The sequence below is a fragment of the Branchiostoma floridae genome, chromosome 18 (genome assembly GCF_000003815.2).
Source record: "Branchiostoma floridae strain S238N-H82 chromosome 18, Bfl_VNyyK, whole genome shotgun sequence".
Taxonomy (NCBI): Eukaryota; Metazoa; Chordata; class Leptocardii; order Amphioxiformes; family Branchiostomatidae; genus Branchiostoma; species Branchiostoma floridae.
In genome coordinates this window covers 4,410,582-4,431,681 of record NC_049996.1, presented here as the reverse complement: position 1 = coordinate 4,431,681, position 21,100 = coordinate 4,410,582, and the positions used below count along the sequence as shown (strand labels likewise).

At 41.0% G+C, this 21,100-nt stretch overlaps 1 protein-coding gene across 10 annotated transcripts in view; it reads right to left on the bottom strand.

The window, feature by feature from the left end:
- LOC118405281 (dnaJ homolog subfamily C member 13-like) overlaps positions 1–21,100 on the bottom strand; it is an 87,169-nt gene that overhangs the window by 50,353 nt on the left and 15,716 nt on the right. For 6 of the 10 annotated variants that reach the window (XM_035804691.1, XM_035804696.1, XM_035804695.1 and 3 more), the window contains exons 14-27: positions 20,572–20,638; positions 19,858–19,963; positions 18,980–19,079; positions 18,182–18,289; positions 17,332–17,487; positions 15,615–15,793; positions 14,820–14,895; positions 14,064–14,249; positions 13,588–13,620; positions 12,812–12,891; positions 12,100–12,145; positions 11,550–11,657; positions 9,740–9,843; positions 8,112–8,271 (exon numbers count right to left, since the gene is read on the bottom strand). In XM_035804691.1, the coding sequence (XP_035660584.1) occupies positions 8,112–8,271; positions 9,740–9,843; positions 11,550–11,657; positions 12,100–12,145; positions 12,812–12,891; positions 13,588–13,620; positions 14,064–14,249; positions 14,820–14,895; positions 15,615–15,793; positions 17,332–17,487; positions 18,182–18,289; positions 18,980–19,079; positions 19,858–19,963; positions 20,572–20,638 (1,509 nt within the window). The remainder of the gene's footprint in view (positions 1–8,111; positions 8,272–9,739; positions 9,844–11,549; positions 11,658–12,099; positions 12,146–12,811; positions 12,892–13,587; positions 13,621–14,063; positions 14,250–14,819; positions 14,896–15,614; positions 15,794–17,331; positions 17,488–18,181; positions 18,290–18,979; positions 19,080–19,857; positions 19,964–20,571; positions 20,639–21,100) is intronic. The other 4 variants (XM_035804697.1, XM_035804699.1, XM_035804701.1 and 1 more) reach the window with 2 other exon arrangements.

Here is a 21,100-nt window from a genome sequence, read left to right as displayed (position 1 = left end):
CATACCAAACCATCATATTCTCTAGCATCTGTCCAGAGAGGCAGAAAGAGAAGAAAATCGACCAAAAGCCACATTCAAGTCTGATGGTGCCCCAAGCACTGACAACACCCAGGACGATCAACCTGTAGACTTTCTAAGGTAGGAAACTAAAAATACTTGAAACCTCTACCAAGGCCATTTCAACACATTTCTTGATCCATTGTCAATAAACTTCAATTATGTAACTGTCAAGACAAAATCTCTTTCAGGGATAAACAAGTCCACTAGCCCTATTGTCCAGGGCAAGTGAAAGTGCTGTTCGGGCAAGTGCATTTCCTACCCCACTTGTCCGATCGGGCAAGTAAGATTTTTCCATTGATTTTAGTGCAATTTTGATATACTTGTTACTTTTTACCGTCATGACATCAAGCAATTGTCTACAGAGAATTCCATTGCTGGAAGTGAAAATGCATATACTAGTAACAGTGACATTTGAACTTTGGGCAAGTGAAAAATTGGTTTGGGCAAGTACATTTTTTTATGTGCTTGCCCGATAGGACAAGTGGATTTTAGAAAACTTGTTCAACCCTGTCTTTTAAGATGGTCATGATAATGATCCAAATTAACTATAATTTGACAATATACAGATTTAGGGCATGGTCAGAAACATGGTGCTGATTCATTGTGTGATTTTGATGCCATAGGATTTTCTGAAGCAGGCTGTGTTAGAACCAACTGCAGACAGAGCCTTTTGTGTTCAACTTGCAAGACAGCTAAACTTTGCAGGACACGTGCATGCAGGGTTAAACAAGTTTTCAAAAATTCACTTGTCCTATCGGGCAAGTACATAAAAAATTTACTTGCCCGAACCAAATTTTCACTTGCCCGAAATTTAAATTACATTTTTCTACGTATTTTCACTTTGTTTACCTCACTGACGAGAAAGTTTTTGAGTTTTGATGTGGCCCTATCATCCAAAATCGATGTTTCTACTGGCTTAAAAATGACATGGTCAATATAGGCAGGCATTCAGCCCCATGTGCTGTCACACTCAGTGGTAATTTGAGTGGGTCACATCTGGAAATTCTTACTTGCCCGTCGGGCAAGTGGGGAAGCACTTCTGCTTGCCTGAACAGCACTTTTACTTGTCCGAGACAATCAGGCTAATGGACTTGTTTATCCCTGGCATGGCTTTCTCAGAAAAGGATTGCACAGCATAATTATGTGACAGTGCCCTCAGGAAATCAGCCCAAAGAAAAAAGGGGGTGTCCAAGATTATAGTATTACTTAAGCTAAGAACATAAAACAGTGCGTCCATCACATTCCATTGCTCTTAATTAATATTCAGCAATATTATTGGCCACGGTTACTTGTATACACAGGACCTGGTATACTGTAAAAAGGATGCCATTAAGTGTTTTCTTTTCTCCCTTCAGTGCAAAGCTGGAAACTGGACTTAACAGTACAACTGGAATTGATGAAAATACTGAAATGTGAGTACTGAATATTTCAGTTGGCCAGGACATTATAATTGTTCTGAAATGCAATTGGGATTCACACACTTTATTATATAATATTTCTGATTAGTAGTAATCCACTGTGTCCTGCTGCTGATTACCGGTAATATCATATTTCCTACCCGGCCCAACTTTCAACAGCCTGGATTCTTTGACCTTGTCATATAATTGCATAATGTTTACCTGAGTCTCTTGAAGTTTAATAAAAATATTTACAATAATTATTCTAATAATGGACATAAGATTCTAACACTACATACACTGCTAGCTGTCAGATATACTAAATATGAACATCTCTCTAGTATGTATATTTCCTAGTAGCTATACCAGACAGAAAGTGTTGTGTTTATCTTATAGGCAGTACCAAGGACACCTGAGCAAAGGTAGCTTATCACTACAGAAGGCAGACTTGGAGTCAGCAGAGCAGCACTTTGCAGCTGCACTCAAGCTGGTACATGTCAGAGGTAAGTGTACAATCAAAGCCAAGAATCTTAAAAAGAGGGTCCAACACCCTCCAGTTTTATTCTGGAGTGATCTCACAAGAGTCCCATATCTCATTCACCTAAAGGTGGTATCTGACTGCACTTGTGGCAACAGTGTAGCACTGCGGGATTTGAAATATACTAAAGAAATTTCCAGAGAAGTTCTGAGATCAAGAACAAATTTTCTTGTGTATTTTCTTCTAAGTCATACTTTTACGTATTACCCAATTCTATCTATTAAATTATAATAATTATAAAACATTGGCAAAAATAACACAGTGAACGAACCCAACAGTGCCGCACTGGTGCCCCGAGTGCAGTGAGATACCACCTTTACATCCAAATGGAATGGGCTGATATAATCGTAAGTTGATCAAAAAAGGAAGTAAAAATCATGTACAAAGTATGTAGCATAATCAACTCCCCCTTGTAGATTAATCTGAATTTGCATAATTGCACATTATTATGCATATTATTAAGCTCCAGGGTTATGTATATACTTTTTTTTCCATGTAGACTCCACTGTTCAGCAGTACCAGAGAGAGGTGGAGCCCCTGAACAAGTTGGGGGATGTCTACAGTAAGCGAGGTCAGCAGACAGGAGACGGGGGAGACTTTGTCAAAGCAGCAGCACTCTACAATGCAGCATTGGCCAGGTCAAGTGATAATGATCTTAATGATGATATTGAGAAATTAATAACCACCACAGTGGGGCTATTTGTCAAACATGTATTAGGTCTTGATCACAATGAACAAAAGGTAGAGAAAGAGAAACATAAGGAATGTTTAAAGGAGATGCGGGCCCAGATCAAGCTGGAAATGGAAACCATTGACCAGCAGCTGGATCCCTATGTACATGATGATGACAGCTCATGTGTCAAAGATATAGAAGCAAAACGAGCTCAGGCTGTCAGGCAGTTGTTTGAAAGAATTGCAATTGAAAGAAAGGAGTTCATCAGCCTGCTTGTAGGAGAGTGTATTGGGTTAATGGGTCCCCCTCCCTGTAAGTATGCCCTGATAGGTTTGGGTTCACAGGCAACAGAGCTGGTAACTCCATACTCAGACCTGGAGTTTGCCATCTTGGTAGAGGAAGAAAGTGAAGAATGTCTTGTGTATTTCCGCAATCTCACCCACTATCTACACCTCAAGGTGGTTAACCTAGCAGAAACCATTCTCCCAGCATTAGGAATAAGGAGCCTGAATGACTTCTATTCCCAAGACCCACTTGATGACTGGTACTATGACTCTGTTACACCGCGTGGGTTTGCATTTGATGGCTCAATGCCAAGGGCAAGCAAGACTCCACTGGGCCGACAGGCAACCACAGACAAACCTCTAAGTGAGCTCATCCACAGCCCAAGCAACATGGTCAACATACTGCAAACTGATGCCACTGTGTACATAAAAGAAGGATACCATCTAGCCAGTATACTGAGGAACCCCTGTTTAATGGTAGGAGACCTGGGTCTAGTTGATGAGTATCGAGCCATCGTACGTAATGTACTAACCATTGATGAAGGCAAATTGGCTGTGATGGAGGCGCAGGACACGCTGAGAGAAAACATGGGAAAGTACAACAAACAAGAGCTCACAGCAAAGCTCATCGACGTGAAAAAAGAAATCTATCGGTTGCCATCGCTTGCAGTGGACTGCTGCGCTCTTTGCTCACAGGTCATACCGACGAGCGTTTGGAACACAATAGATGAAATGGAATCCACGCACATCATCAGTGCTGACAATGCACATCACCTGAGGGTGCTGGTCAGCATCTCAGCAGAACTCCGTTTGAGAACATACATTGCAAACGGTGGTCAGAACGAGAACCTCTCAGCCTTGGCTTCACTTGAAACAACACAAGATGACTCCTCAAGCAGACTGCAAACAGTCTTCTACATTTCGAAGAGTGAACAGTTGTTCAGGTACTACTACACTGCAGTTCCCTTGAAAAAAGCATTACAAAAGGAACTGCTCAACCCAGATGGCACTAAAAATCATCTACAGCAGTTACTCTTTGATGATTCACCTATGGTAAAAGGTATCATGTACATGCAGCTGAAAGACTCCAGAAGAGCAATCAGCCACTTTGAAGAGGCACTCAAGCCAACCTCCAACACAGCACATCCAACACTTAAAGACCCTCACGTATCACTTGGATACCTTGGAATAGCTTATAGAGACCTGGGTGACTACAAGAAAGCAGCCAGCTTTGATGAAAAGAGCCTTCAAATGACCAGAAAAATTCATGGTCTGACAACTAACCACCCTGACACTGCCACAGCACTCATCAACTATGGGACAAGTTTAGAAGATCTTGGCAAGTACAAGGAAGCCTTGAGCTTCTTTGAGCAGGGGCTTCAGATGTACAAGAACATCTATGGCCCAAGTACAGAACATCATCATATCGCTTTTGCACTGGGAAACATTGGGGACATCCACAGTAGACTGGGAGACCACATGAAAGCAATTCAGTACCATGATCAGGTACTGGTCATGGAGAAAAGCATCCACGGTGTAAACACAGCTCAGGCTGATGTTGCCAACTCACTAAGTAAATTAGGAACTTGTTGGGACTACATGGGGAACCATATGAAAGCCATCAGCTATCATGAGCAATCACTAAAGATAGAAAGGACTCTTTACGGTCTGAATACAGTACATCCTAGCATTGCCGCATCACTCAACAATCTTGGAGCAGCCTGGAACTCTTTGGGCAAGTACAAGAAAGGACTTGGATACTACGAACAGGCACTTCAAATACTCAAAGGTCTCTATGGTCAAAATGCAGCACATCCTAACATTGCCCAAACACTCAACAATCTGGCTACAGTCTGGGAATCTTTGGGTGAAACCAAAAAAGCACTTGCCTGCGAAGAACAGGTTCTGACAATGAGGAAGGCTATCTATGGCAAGAGTACGGCACATGCTGACATTGCCGAATCATTGTCCAGCCTTGCAACAACTTGGCATCATCTTGAAGACTACAAGGAAGCAGTCAGACTTCATGACCTAGCACTGGAGATGAGGAAATCTGTCTACGGACAAAGTACAGCACATCCAGACATTGCCTCTTCACTCAGAAAGCTAGGGGGTAGCTGGGAACATCTGGGGGACTGTTGGAAAGCAATCACATACACTAACCAGGCACTGCAGATGATGAGGACTATGTATGGTCCAAATACCACACATCCTGAGGTTGCTTCTGCACTTAGTGGGTTGGGAGGATTGTATAACCAACTAGGTGATCATAGAAAAGCAATTGAGTACTATGAGGAGGCACTGCAGATGGAGAGGAAACACTGTAGCCCAATAACAGACAACCCCAGTATTGCCAAATCACTCAACAACATAGGGACAGCTTGGCGGGATTTAGGCAATCACAAGAAGGCTGTAGCTTACTTCGAGGAGGCATTGGAGATGTGTATGGCTGTTTTTGGTCCCAATACAACACATCCACTCTCTGCTACCTTACTCACTAACATTGGCGAAGCCTGGGAGGACTATGGTGATTACAAAAAAGCCCTTTCTTATTGTGAAGAGGCACTGGAGGCATTCAGAACTATCTATGGCCAGACCACACCACACTCCCACACTGCTTCTGCACTCGTCAATTTGGGAAGAGTCTATCAACACCATGGAGACCTTAGCAAAGCAATCAGTTACCATCAGCAGGCACTGCAGATGTTGAGAACAATCTATGGTCAGAATACAGCACATGCTGATATTGCTGCTGTATTCCACAATCTGGCAATGGTCTGGCATGAAAGAGATGATCAGAAAAAGACGATAAGCTACCATGAACAGGCACTGCAAATGCACAGGAGAATCTATGGCCCAAATGCAAACCATTGTCACATTGCTACCCAACTTCTTGGTTTGGGATCAGCTTGGAATGCCCAACATGACTATCAAAAAGCAATCAGCTACAATGAAGAGGCACTGGAGATGTACAGAAGTGTGTACAGGGATCAAGGTACAGCACATCCTAACATTGCATTTGCACTCAACGAACTGGGGTCTGTTTGTCTCAACCTGAGAGATTACAAGAAAGCAATCGACTGCCATGATGAGGCACTGCAGATGTACAGGAGTGTTTACGGTCAGAGCACTGCACATGTTGATATTGCCACATCATTCAAACTCCTGGGGTCAGCTTTGCACTATCATGGTGATCACGAGAAAGCAATAAACTACCTTGATGAGGCACTCCAGATGTACAGGGGTATATACGGTCCAGGCGAGGAACATTCAAACATTGCTGACTCTCTCGAAAGGCTGGGGTTAGCTTGGGAGGGTCAGGGTCACCGCCAAAAATGCATCAGCTACCATGAAGAGGCACTGCAGATGTACAGGACCATCTACGTGAGTCAGCGTCTAGGACATCCTCACATTGCATCATCACTCAACAGCCTGGGATTAGCCTGGGACCGTGCAGGAGAATACAGGAAAGCAATCAGTTACCAAGAAGAGGCCCTGCTGATGTATAGCAGTGTTTATGGCCAGGGAACAGCACATCCTGACATTGCCAAAACACTTCACGACCTTGGTTCAGCATGGCATCACCAAGGTGATCATGGAAAAGCACTCAACTGCTATGAAGAAGCACTGAAAATGTACAAGAATGTCTATGGACAGAGAAAAGCACATCCTCACATTGCCAGCTTATTCCACAAGCTGGGGTCTGTCTGGTACGACCAGAATGATGACAAGAAAGCGGTCAGCTACTACGAACAGGCATTACACATGTTCAGGAGTGAGCATGGCCAGAGCACAGCAAACTCTGACATTGCAAAAACACTCCACAACCTGGGTGTAGCCTGGAGCAGTTTAGGAGATGACAAGAAAGGAATCACTTACCAGGAAGAGGCACTGCAAATGTACAGGAACATCTCTGATCAAACTACAGCAAATCCTGAAATAGCAGTAATACTCTACAACCTGGGGTCAGAATGGAGTGACCTAGGGGATCACCAGAAATCATCGGCCTGCTATGAGGAGTCACTAGAAATATACAGAAACATCCATGGACAAAGTACACCACATCCTGACATTGCCACAAAGCTTACTTTTTTGGGAGAAGCTTGTCGACAAATGCACGACTACGACAAATCAATAAAGTACAGCGAAGAAGCACTGCAGATGTGGAGGGAGATCTTTGGTCATGGTGCAGCGCACGAGGAGATCGCAAGATCACTCTACAACCTTGGCGCCACCTGGTTTTATCTTGAAGATCACGCAAAAGCAATCAGCTACTTTGAAGTGTCGATAGACATGAGGAAGACTATCTGTGGGCAAGACACCGCAGATCTTGACATTGCAAATACACTGAGTGTCTTAGGAGCCGCGTGTTTACTGAAAGGTGATATTGTCAAGGCCTACCGCATAAACAGAGAAGCATTGGATATGACGAGACGGATTTATCACTATGACGAAAGCCACCCAGACATACAAAAAGTAAAAGGCAACTTGGATGCAATTGTGAAGTTGATTGAAAATTTGGGTAAAAAATGAGAAACGCATTAATTTTCCAACATTACTACACTTAAGTAAATGATAGCAAATACACAACATTTAAACCTTTAAAGCCCATTTCTGCATATCCTGTCCATTTCTGGCATAACGGTTACAGATAGAAAAACATTTGCCAATGTGTGATGTGCCCAACAACTAGTTACTGATTTGCAAAATAGAAAATCTTGTCTAAGTTTTCCAAGGTATGCTGATTAATAGCTACAATGTTCTCCAACAAACATCACACATCTTTCTTTAGTTTCTTTCATGATTGTTGCAATGAATAGTCCCACCTTTTTACCATATAATATTCGATTGTCAGAATACTCTGGCTACCTATGGGGAAACTTTGCCGAAAAAAAGAAGATGCTACAAAGACAGTCATAGACAGTCTACTACTAGTAGTAAAATTACTGTAACATTACTGTAACAGTTGAAGAATTGAATAGCTCTAAAAAATTTTATAGTGACTTTTGGCACCAACTTTATCGTTTTGCACTTGGAACTAGTACACAGCAAATTTGCACTCATGAAAAATTGGTAGAAATAAGTATTCATTCATTTGCTCACTTACCATGTTTTACTGAAAATAACTGTAAAAAAAAGCTCTGTAGCATACTACTCACCCTTTCCAGCATGCCCACCATGTACTTGGTGTCGTTAAAAGTGCCGATCTCCTCATAGCAGCGCCCGTACACAATAGTCATGGCCTGGAGACACATACACTTCATCTGCACCTTGGGTGTCAGAAGGAACCGGTGGTACAGGTCATTGAAGAACTCATACCTGTTGGGGTGGGGGGAAGGAACATCATTCACCTACTAGAGATTGAGTTTGTTTGTGTGAATGGCCTATCCAATACTTGGAGGTGAAAACAACGGCCTTCCAGGCAACCATAAGTCATAAGTTGCCTGAAATACAGTTCAAATTTATTACATGACATTTTACATAAATGAGGCAAATTGTATACAAACAGTTTGTGTTAAAAGATTACTGAATATTCCCCGATCACTAAAAAGGAAGTGTTTGCAAGCGTATTTCCCATCATCTCCCTTCCCAACTTTTCACAAATCACCACTGTACAAAAAATGGAACATTCGAAATTAATTTTTGCCCAAAATTAATCCATTGCAGGCTGAAATAGAGCCTTCCCAGCTTGACCTCCAAATAGTATGCGAGATCTAATTATTTGGTCAAAAAAGAAGTACATGTCCAGCCTTCTGGTTACTGCTGCACTATCAGCACCAAGGACAGCATCTACGTACCATGAATAGCAGCAGGCAAGGGAATGCCATTGACAATGTGTGTTGTCTGTCTTTTGCAATGATATTACAATTCACATGTTGCTAAATATAGAATACAACACGGTGTATTCCATATCACCCTAGGTACCAGCCCGACCGCGGGTCGGATCGACCGACGGCCGAAGGCCGGAGGGGGATCCGACCCGCGGGAGGGCTGGGGCCGAGGGTGATGCGGAATACAGCGTGTTGTATTTTATTTATGTCATACCCACCTGAGAAAACCCATGTTTTGATGCGAAATGCGCCAGAAGTTGAACAAATTTGGTGCCCTCGAACAAACAAGTGTTGCAACAGCAATCTTCCAACGTCCGAATCAGGCATTCGAATTGCTAACCGTGCCGTATTTGGCCCGCTCGAAACAGTTCGATTTATTCGAATGGAGCCTGTGTGATATGCCTTTTGAACCTGTCCGATACGGATGCGTACGGCACGGTCCGGAACACCCGTATCAAACATTTCCGCGTCACAGGTATGACATAAAGGCCATTATGCAAGCAGGCCTGGGTTACTTAAGTCCAGTGGCAGGGGCAAGTGAAAGTTCAGATTGGGCAAGTGCATGTCCATGCAACTGTACTTGCTTGATCAGGGCAGTGGGGTTTTTCCAATTAAACCTGTTGAAGACGTACGTTTACATGTACATTGTACATATACATGTAGCACACATGATAATTCTGCATATTTTTGTATGGAGAGCTAACTGAAGGAATTTCCCTTAGTATACAGTCTTGTCTATAAAAAAAAAATACTAAATACTACATGTATATAGCATGCCTAAACAGCTGCATGCCTAAACAGGACATAGCATTCTCTAGGCAAAAACCCTGATGAAATGTTTGATAACCAATGTTTTACAGGTAATCAAGTAAGAGCTAGATCAACCAGTCTTGTTCATTTAGATCATGATGACGATTGTATCAATAGATTCAAACTGAAGGAACATCATGACTTACGATCTCTTGATTTGTGAGTTGTCTTCATTGTCATCTTCCTCCAGAAGTAGCCGAAGGTAGTACTCCCCAATCTTGATCTCTTCATTCAGACATTCATATCTCACCTGGAGGGACAGAGATGCAGTGCAGGGATCGAAATTCATTTTTGGGATTAAGTGCACTGGTGCACCCAGCTTAAAGAATTGGGTGCACTAAAAAAATTTTGGGTGCACCACTTAAATTTAAGTAATAACTTAATAATTAAACTTAGTTACAAGCTATCAAATTCTTAAACAAGTACCATGACAGACATTTCCATCATCTGTCTAACTTAGATGTCAAGAATATGTTGTATACTACTATTACTAGTATACATTGATATCTTTACATACATAAACCTAAGAAAATATTTGGGTGCACCCTGTGCACCCACAGAAAATAATTGGGTGCACAGCTCCAATTTTGGGTGCACCTGGGTGCACATGCACCCAGTATTTTGAGCCCCGCAGTGGGTTATACTTATGCAGCAATCCTGCTTGGGGACAAAAGGTCTAAGCTTAGGATTTAATTTCATTTGACTTAATTGCTAAATCAAATGGCAGAAGATTTAAGTACCACTAGAGCTCTAAACCTACAAGCTAGTGAAAGGAGATTGTTATTAGTACATGAGATGCTAAGGGAGAACCACACCTTAACTGTGAATTTCAAATAAAATATACACTCAGTCAATCAGACATTCATATTTGATCTGGGGGAGGGAGATAGATACAGTGGGCTTAGTCATTACTACTGCTGTTGAACAGGAACAAAAGGTATAAGCAGTTACAATTCTGTCATGGCTATGATCCCAAAAGCTATACAAGTTGCTATGTTTTCAAAATTCCACTGAATGAATGAGAAGAAATGAACATCAACCCATATATAATAGCATACAATGTACATAGCAATAAGAGTAGGAAACATTTCAGTATCATTACTGAATGCAGATTGCACAGCTCACATGCCAAGCAGAGAGCTGGTGTTTCATGACGCAATATAAGTTCTACATGAGTCAGGGGTAGGATAGTTGGTCGGAAGTCCTCCTAGGAGACGGAAACTCCAAATACTAAACCTGCATCTGCTGGGGCCGTCTTACACGTGGCATACAGTTCTGTCCCTGTAGGACTTAGTGCGCCAGTAGACGAGAGGGTGGAGAAGGGAGTGCACAGCCCTCCTTCACCTAAACAAGAAATCTTTTTAAAAAAGCTGTGCCTTGCCGCGTATTTTATGTTATTTTGGTAAGATAGACTAGATTCTACGCTTAAAAATCCCGAGTTCCACATGTCGCCCCCTCCCCCCTCATTATCATAATTTATGTCAGATGAATTATTGGCACATTAAACAGGTTTTGTAAAACTTTTTGACCCACAATGAATATGCATTATTTTTTATTACAAACTAAGTTCCTTCTGATGCAATTTGTGATATATATTTATATAAACATGGTGAGTTAAAGCGTAGATTTATTACGCTGGACCACATACAGTAACATGCGTCTAGAAGAGCGTTTTAATACTCGCCTGGAATGTACTATTGTCTAACTAAGCCATGAAACTCGGCAAGGAAAGAAGGGCCTTTGGAAGGGGCTTTGGAAGGGCTGGGTTAAAAGGTCCGTCCATTGATCCATGGAAAAAAGCTGGCGTAAAGCCTTGCCTGGCGGCAAGGCAAAAAAAGTCACGTGCAGGCCAGGCAGACGGGTCACCTAACCCACCCTGTCTGACTACCATTGTCTTCCGAGACAGACAGGTGCCAACAAAATAAGTTCTACAAAGGAATGGCAGGAGAATCATACCTCAAACTCTGAATGGTTCCATGATATGGTGTGTGTTGAGCCCAGCTCCTTGTCAACATTGAAGGCTCGGATCTCAGCTTCTAGGTTATCTCTCAACTCTTCTCTGGTCTAAGAGGGGGAGGAGGAGACTTTCTAAATAATCTGGACTTATTTACTCCACAAATAAACAATTCCTTGAACCTGGTATAACATAGCAATTAAACATTACAGTTTAACATGAATAATAGACATCCAGCTTTAATATACTTTTGCTGAATAATTTCCATTGGATAAACTATGGCCAATAATAATATTTTTGTTTCAGTTGAAACGAAATGAGCATCTGAAGAGAAATGGATATTGCCTGTTGAAAATGCAAACTAAAGTTTATGACTGAGTCTGTAACCACCAACACATTTACCAATTATTTTGTATGTTAAATTACAGTTTATTGCCATCACACAATGGCAATGAAAACAAAAATACCCGCATCTAATATCATCTGAATCATTCATTAAACATGGTGAACAAATGAATATTTCAATCTCTAGTTAAAAATCAGAAGGCTTACCTTGTAGTTCCACAATAGGTTGGATCTTGCATGGTCTCTGTTGAATCTAGAAGTGTTCAAACATATTTCAAGTTTGTTTGCTGCAAATCTAAGAAACAATCGATACTACAATTATTGTAAGTCCAGACCTGTAACAACTGTAAAGGCAACTTGCAGTATGAAAATAAATTATCACACACTTAGTCTAGATGCTTGACATGTCATGTGTGTATATGATATTCAGTCAAACCTGTCTATGGCAGCCACTCAAGGGACTGGAGAAATATGGCCACTATAGACAGGTGGCCACTATAGAGAAAATGTTGATCAATTGACCATGAGCAAGCCACACATGATTTCAGTTCCCACTAATCTTTCTCACCAAGTAAAATTGTCTTGATCGGTAAATTCACCGACAAAGACTTGCACTTTAATGCTCAAGGAATCTGCTACCACCAAAATGACTCTGTCAGGAACTCCAAATCCTCGCAAACTACAATTTCAAACTCAGTGCAGGGTAACATAAGGTTGCAGTATGGTTGCAATAGGCAGCGTTTCTGTATCAACTGGACCGGAAATCTTGTGGCCGTGGCTGCGTTGGACAGGTGGCAGCTAAGCCTATTTCTTAATCATTACGAATCCAAGGGACCGACAAAAAGTGGCCACTATGGCCAGGTGGCTGCTATGCAAGGGTGGCCACTAATACAGATTTGACTGTATAAAGCAAACTCACTGGTAGTAGAACAGCAGCCAGTTGGCCTCGCTCTTGATTCGTTGTCTCCGTTTCCGTAACACGATAGGCTTCTGGTTGGCCTGCAGAAATATTTTGCATCACTCACCATTATCAAATGCAAACAACCAAATCAAAGACAAACTTTCAAAAAGAAAAGTTAAACAACATGTAGAATGCCATGGATGGTCATATAAGTGTTGTTTAACAACAAATTTATTTTTAATATTCATTTATTTAAGGGCAGTCCCTTCAACTTAACTGGGCTATATTTTACTCCTGGACCCTTTGTGTTAAAAAAACATTGTGATCTAAGTTAAAGCTTCATTTGAATAGCAAGCTGCCCTGACATACTATGTAGAGTATAACAGAAACACTACTGTATGACTGTGAATGTTCGTAGTTCCTGGCTTCTTCTAACCATAGACCTGTTACTAAAATACAGTTAGTCACTATATTGAAGAACTAGCACAATATATAACTTCCCTTTCAGAACACACATTGTTTGTTACAAAATAATGTCACTCAAACATTGTAACTAAACCTGATGCCATGCACGCAAAACATAAAATAATTAAAGGAATCTTGTAATTATATATAAGTTTTAGTACAGATTATCTTCTATCTCTACAAGCTCATGCAGCATTAGTTAGAACATGGAGATTGAAAATAGAACCTCCTTTTTAGGAAGGAAGCGGCCCATGCAGAAAGAAAGATGAAGATTAAGAAACTGGAACAGTTACAGTAATAACTACATGTAGTGCTGAATCTGAACTCACCGCATCCCGAGGGTCCTGTGTGGAGAACGAAAGCTACGTCAATCAACAGGGAATCATGGTATAGAAAGTGACATCAAAATATCAATTCAATTTGTAATTTTATTTGCACAATGTGGATTATAATCAGAAAGAGGACACAAAATTTTCACAGCCTTAAGAATCAAGTTGCTATAGCAGACTTAGAGGAATGTTGACTGAATGAAGAGCTTCAAGACAAAGTATCTCTTTAACTCTCACCTCTGTCAATGAAACGGCAACCAACTCTTGTCCTTTGACCCCTTTACTCTTACTTGTATCTTAAACTTAAAGCTGCCTATCCCATTGTCCTCTCATAGTCTATCACTAAAAATGTCAGACCACACACAGCCTATTTACACCTAACCTCAACAAACCCCCTAGCCTTCAAGCTAGCCTGGCACCTGCCCTTTCACCTCTCAACCCTTACACAGAATGACCCCTGCCCTTTGACCTCTCACCTCCTTCTGGTTGAGGCCTATCCTGGCTCTCCAGTGCAGCAAGAGTTCCTCCACCTGTTTCCACTGAGGTTTCCTGCGCTGTGATTGGTCCTGGGCGATCTTCACGTTGTCTCTCACATGCATCAGGTCCACCTCCTTCTGTGGGACCTGGTCCTCCGAGTCTAGGTAACCTAGCAACCCCGTGGGCTGGATGGGGGGAGGGAGGAGGGCTTGGTATGGATGTGACTTTTGTACACAATGTAATCAGTCAAAACTCCAATGAAGAGTGGTCACTTTTAATTCAATAATGCAAAGCCAGAAAGCTCAATTTGTTACTGGGAGGGAATACATGTGTAAGTGTTCACTGTGCCTCAATTAAACATTAGTTAAAAGGTCTTCCATCTATGTCAATCAATAATCAATTAGGTATATGATTTAAGTCTGACATTACAGTTTTATACCTTCAACAGGTAACTTTAATTTCATTCAAAAGAAACAAATATGAATACACTTGAAACAAGGTCACACATCAGCGGCCCAAAATCTACCTTGACCACTGTCCTCTCATTTGCTATCAACAAAACATTAACAACTATCATAATTATTACAATCCATCAAGGGGTTCTCTATAGTTATGTTGAATGCAAATATCCAGAACCACAAACAAACGGACACACACATCCAGACACAACAAAACCATACAACCATTTTTTGTGGCTACCAGGTAACAACAAACTGAGAGAACCCTAGATTTTACAACTCATTCCTGAACCTTACCACGATTCTCTTCAGCAGACCCATAGCTGTGGGAGCTCCTGTTACCCACAATCCCACCAGGTGTCTACTCAGCTGTCTGCAACAGGAGAGAGCAAATTATGTTGTAACCAATTTTATTTTCTTGCAGCAGAAGAATACATGCAACAAAAGCAAGCAATGCAATGTAGACAAAAGTTTAGACTGAATCTAATTGTGATGAAACTGACAGTAAATACATTTTTTTAATAATGTCATACATTTTATATATATGGTCTCCTTCGGTTAGTATTGACAAATCCTAATTGATATCAGCCCTACAGCTTCAGAAGTATGGCTAAACTGTCCTATACAAGAACAAAAGAGTCTCTCCCACATAGGGCACATCAGTAAGGTTTGTCGTAGTGTTCTTTTCTCTAAATCCGCTTTTTATCTGCCATGTGCATAAGCTTGCTAGATTCTCCTGTTCCTGATGAACCTGTTATCTTTATTTGCAAGGTCCTCCTATAGCTAGTGCTCTGTGTTGGTATCAAGAACCTTAAAGTCCCTCTTAGCTTGTAGACATCTTTACAATGTACATGAAAACAGGAATGCTTAAGTTTGTTGGTTGGTTTAACTTAGTCCCATCAGTCTTTTATCCTAATACATCAAATGCAGGCATTGTCAGTGGTAGAACACAATGCTTGCTTGGTTAACGTTACCATGCCTACCTCGGTGCCAACATTTTGCTGTCATCCCACTCTCATACATGAAATTCAATGCAGTCCTTTGAACCAGAATGACTAGTACTGTTGCCTTGGCAACTGTTACCATGCCTACCTGAGTGCCACCATCCTGTTGTCCTTGCTGGCCGTAAACATGGCGATGTGCAAGTGTTTCAGCAGTGCCCCCTCTGCCAGGGCCAGGTCCTGCATCTTAGCAGCAATCTCCTGGTCCCCCTCCTCAATAATGGCCTTCATCACCAGACCTGCACCTTTTACTATGGCCATGGAGGGGTGCTGCACAAGTACAGATAAACATGAACACTTCATCACCAGGCCTGCACCTTTTACTATGGCCATGGAGGGGTGCTGCACAAGTACAGATAAACATGAACACTTCATCACCAGACCTGCACCTTTTACTATGGCCATGGAGGGGTGCTGCACAAGTACAGATAAACATGAACACTTCATCACCAGGCCTGCACCTTTTACTATGGCCATGGAGGGATGCTGCACAAGTACAGATAAACATGAACACTTCATCACCAGGCCTGCACCTTTTACTATGGCCATGGAGGGGTGCTGCACAAGTACAGATAAACATGAACACTTCATCACCAGGCCTGCACCTTTTACTATGGCCATGGAGGGGTGCTGCACAAGTACAGATAAACATGAACACTTCATCACCAGGCCTGCACCTTTTACTATGGCCATGGAGGGGTGCTGCACAAGTACAGATAAACATGAACACTTCATCACCAGGCCTGCACCTTTTACTATGGCCATGGAGGGGTGCTAGAAAAACATCAAGCACAGACATAAGTCAGTTAGCTAGGTAGTGTAACAGTTCTACTTTGTACGTAAAGCCCTTTCTGCACCATATGGTTAATACTGGCATAGGGGTGGATAATGGTACAGAAAATTCAGGTCCAGAACCTGGACCTGATTCAGTATTTGAAAACTTGTGAATGGACAAAACTCAAAACAATGGTCCATTTTGCTACAAAGAAATCTGTTTTGTGTAGTATTCGACTCCCACTGGCATTTTAAAATCCTACAAGGCTAACTGCCTCTGTATGATTGGCTGTAAAAATTGGTAGAAATGACTATAGACCCTACTTTACTTTGCTCGTTATTTTTCTCGACCGGTATGCCCAAAAACGTGTGAATGCCTGCTCATATTATTTGTTCATTTTCCAATCAGTCCAACATCCGGTCCACCTAATTTTTCCAGGTCCGTTTTTTCTGGACCGGTCCAATAAGAAAAAACGGTTTTGTACTGGTGCAACGTACCGATACCCACCCCTAGTATGGCACCAATTCCTGTTTAAATAGCCCTTGGGCAACACAACTTATGTGCAATCATTTGCAGCAGGCTAGTCCTCTGATTAAGTGTGTATTCATCTTGACTTATCATTCTGAGACTCCTTATAAATGATTAGTGCTCAGCAGAGAAAGTGCCACTTTTAATGAATGAACAATCAACTTTAAGAGAAGATAAGACGTTGAGCTGTTAAATTATCAATACTTTTGGCAAAATATTCAAATGATTTCACACAAAGTTAGCTACTTTTCAACTAGGTAGATCTTGCTTTGGAGTTCTCTTGTGACATACCTGATGATAGTATGATACTCAATTTGATTATCACGCGACAAGACACATTACAATGCTGGGTAATACTAGTATGATCCATCAAAAGTCGGATCGCACACTCTATACTACTATCTATCGAAAACCAACATTATACAGATTAGTAACTATCTAAATTTCACATCACCCTCTACAGCACAAAATAGATGTAGTATGAACCCAATAAGAGTATCCTGACCTGAAAGAGCTTGAATATGGATCTCCCCATGTCTGCGACCATCTGTAACAAACTGTCGAAGTACGTCCCGTCCGTCGTCTCGCTGTACGGCGCGCAGAGGGCAAAGGTCAGGAAGTCCAACATGGCGGATATGACCAGGGCACCAGTCCCTCTTGGCTGGGGACAAAAGAACAAACTGTGTATGTACAATATCAAAGGGCCGAGTGGAACGTATTTCTACTGCAGCAGAGGATTGCGCGATGTTATCCTGTTAATTCTGTGGTCTATTGTAACAGGCAACAGTATAATTCCAGATGAAAACTTTAATTCCAGAAAACCTTAATTTATTTCAAAATAGATTAACCAGATGAATTAATATTTGAATAATTACATAGGTTGCAATTAGATGTCTCCATGAAGAAGGCCAATTCTGCACAATTCTGGGGATTCTGCCAGCATTCTGGCTATGAGCCATTAGTAAGTACATGACTTCTGTACATGTTAAAAACTAGACATACATGTACCTTCAACTGGGGAAAAGGCCAGCAATTACTCCCTGAGTGTATGCTTGTAAAATTTATTCTTGCTACAGAAACAAACTAACAGCTGCCACTGACTACTGTAAATGCATTAAAGTTCGCGGGGAATTCAATTTTGCGGTAGCCGGAAAAAGGACTTTTCGCGGTGGATTTAAGTTCACGGTAACACCATAGACTGCAGTCTAATACCATAATTATTATAGAAAAATGTTTGCGGTGGTTTTAAGTTCGTGGTGAAGTGGTCACCGCAAAAAACGCGAACATTAATCCACCGCGAACATTTCTGCATTTACAGTATTACATAAACTATGTACAAAATATATACTACTCACCACATGGGCAGCAAACACATCCAGTAGACTCTGTAGGAACTTCTTGGAGGACAGGATGGAGGCTTTGTTCAGCTGTTCCTGTCTCAAGTCATAGTCATCGTGCATGGGCTAAAACAGAACAATGACTCTATTAAGTTGCAACATTTTAGACTGCCATCTAGATTGTACCATCCCTTGTTGTTGTTTATTGTTGTTTATTAAGAAACCTTTTAGCCCTCACGGGCTAATCTTCTAAGGTTCAATCAACATGAATCAACATGACAATCAACATGAATACATACATTTTAAAAAATACAACAATCACAAAGTATTTACAATATAGCACAGTGTCTAGAGGTCAGAGGTCTAGATGACAATGTTTGAGATGGCTTGTTTAAAACTGGACAGTGTACACAGTGACTTAATGTATGCCCTTGGATGTGCAAATCTGATAAAACAAGAAATTTATTCAACTGTCCATGTTTAAAGTTTCAGTCATCGCACATTGACTGGAAGTGGGTTTAACTAAGTCAGGACAAGACTGTACAATATGACACTATAATTCTTTCTTTTCTTCATCCACATTACAACGTCTTACACTGCGACAGATACATTTTAGACAGACCAGGATAACAGAGAGGAAACACGCACTTTAGATTATGATTAGATGTAAAAAAAGTTTATCGTAATCAGTTAAAGGAAAAATACGGTAAAATTGATATCCCTCTAGTAAAACAAAGTCAAAGTGACTACTCGACAAGTCAACGTACAGCAGAAGAAGAAAAAATGTTGTTGCCATGCCGACATGACCAAACCCACCTGCATGAGCGCCCCCATCATATCGATGGCAGCATGGATGACTCCGGTGTCGTTCCGTTTTAGAGCCTTCACCACCTTCAGGCCTACCTTCTCACGGAACCTGGCACAGAAAATAGTTTTAGACTTAGGTGAGATCTTATCAGGGTAAACTACACTACACTTAAAAGTATCACCAAAATGTCATGGCCAATGTGACCACTTTCGAGCAGTCCCTTTACTTTTTCCAATTGACACAAGCTGTGTCCAATGCATTTAAACAACATTGTATATAGTGACCACTTGTCAACATAAACCAGATTTGACTCCAATGAGTTGTCTTTAAGAAAAACTTTGACTGTATTTGTGTATTTCCCATGTATACACAGATTGCCATACATTGTACCTGTTACAATTGTTGCACAATAAAGTTCTTCTTCAATTTTAAGGAAATTTTCTGAAAGAAAGATGCAATTAAGATGTTTTTGATTAAAATCCAACATTCTGAGAGTTTCTTTCAAACCAAATGTTCAAGACTTATTTTTGCTGGGTGATGATAAAATTTCCCCACAAAGGTCGGCACTTTGGTCTCCTGTGCATTTGGTAACTTATAATTATATCATGTATAGGATAAAGGAGAAATTCTTGGTACACAAGCCATTGGGGTATGACATAGCTAGAGTTTGATCATCTCTGGAACAATTCGTCAGAGCTTAAGCGTCAGAACTCCAGCATCAGAACTCCAGTTAGAAGCTCTGACGAAGGTGTCTGAGAGACATCGAAATGTAAGCTATGTAAGTACCCACTGGTAGTGTACAAAGAATTTCTCCTTTATCCTATATTCTATCAACCTGATGAAACTATTTTCCAATATATCATGTATCTAGTCAAGAGTTACTGACTTTGGTAATGTAGTGAAGGCACAGAAGCCAGCCTTAGATGCGACCAGACGACGCAGGGCATGGAACTGGCTCTCCAGATCCTCTGCTGGGAGGGTGGTCTGGTCTCCTGTGGATAGGGAAAATACAGTTGTATTAAAAAAAAGGCAATAATTCTATCATTAAACCTTAAGTTTCACAGTCATTTACTCATTATCTTAAAGTTTTCAGTTTCTCGGGGATAGGAGCACAGAAAGCCTCACACTCAGTTTTTTTTTTCCTTCCTCTATTATTATCATCATGTTATACCTGGGCTGCAATAACGTTTCATACACTCAGTTGTTTCAGACAAAGTGATAACAGGGCTTCTACTGTCATCACACAATGTCATGCTTCCAAAGAACAATTGAAAGATACTAGCTTGAGTGTGTCAAGTGCACTGCTGTTAACAATTCGAATACTGTACCAGATTAGAACGTTAGGACCAAAGTTGTTACAATTTTTGGGAAATGTTTTGTAAATTTCTCAACTTCTGGCACATTTTGTATCCAAACACTAGTTTTGATGTTCAAAAATGGCATTGCCTTTAATTTAGAAAAATGAAGATTTGATAGTTGGTATCCCCTACTAGAAGGTTATAGCTTGGAATTAGGGTAGACTGAAAAGTAAGAGAGGCGTTGCCGAGCTGGAATAATGCCAGAAACATGTACACGTAAGTACTAATAGACTCCAACCCACCTTCCCTTTCCAGTAGAACAGTGATGGCGATGTGGATCAACTTTTCCTTGTTCTCTGCAAAGAAACCCTGGAAAACAAAAAGACCTTCAAATTTACAAAGACAGCCAACATCATTTAGTTTTTAAATTTCTCTCAATATTTTCTCCACAAAATGTTGTCTCAAGTACCTCAGTGTGCAAGTTGTTACTTAGCTTAAAGTTTATAATAAGAACACACAATGTAGTAGCATGTGTAACAATCTTTAAGTTTTGTTCAATGGCCCCAGCATTCCATCAGTCCTGCAATTTCACATTTCTTGCTACAGTTGAGGATATTATTATTTAATTCCTGCAACCCAAAACATTCCCATGCTGGCCAAAAAAAAAATCATTTTTAACCCCATGTTTCCAAATATTCCTAATTTATCCAAAACATTCATTTTCAAAGTGCTCATCAAGCAAAAAAAAATCAAAAGAAGAGAAAATGAAAGTGTGGGTATTTGCCCAAGGTAGCCCCAAATAATATTTCACGTTGTTTATCCTTGAAAGTA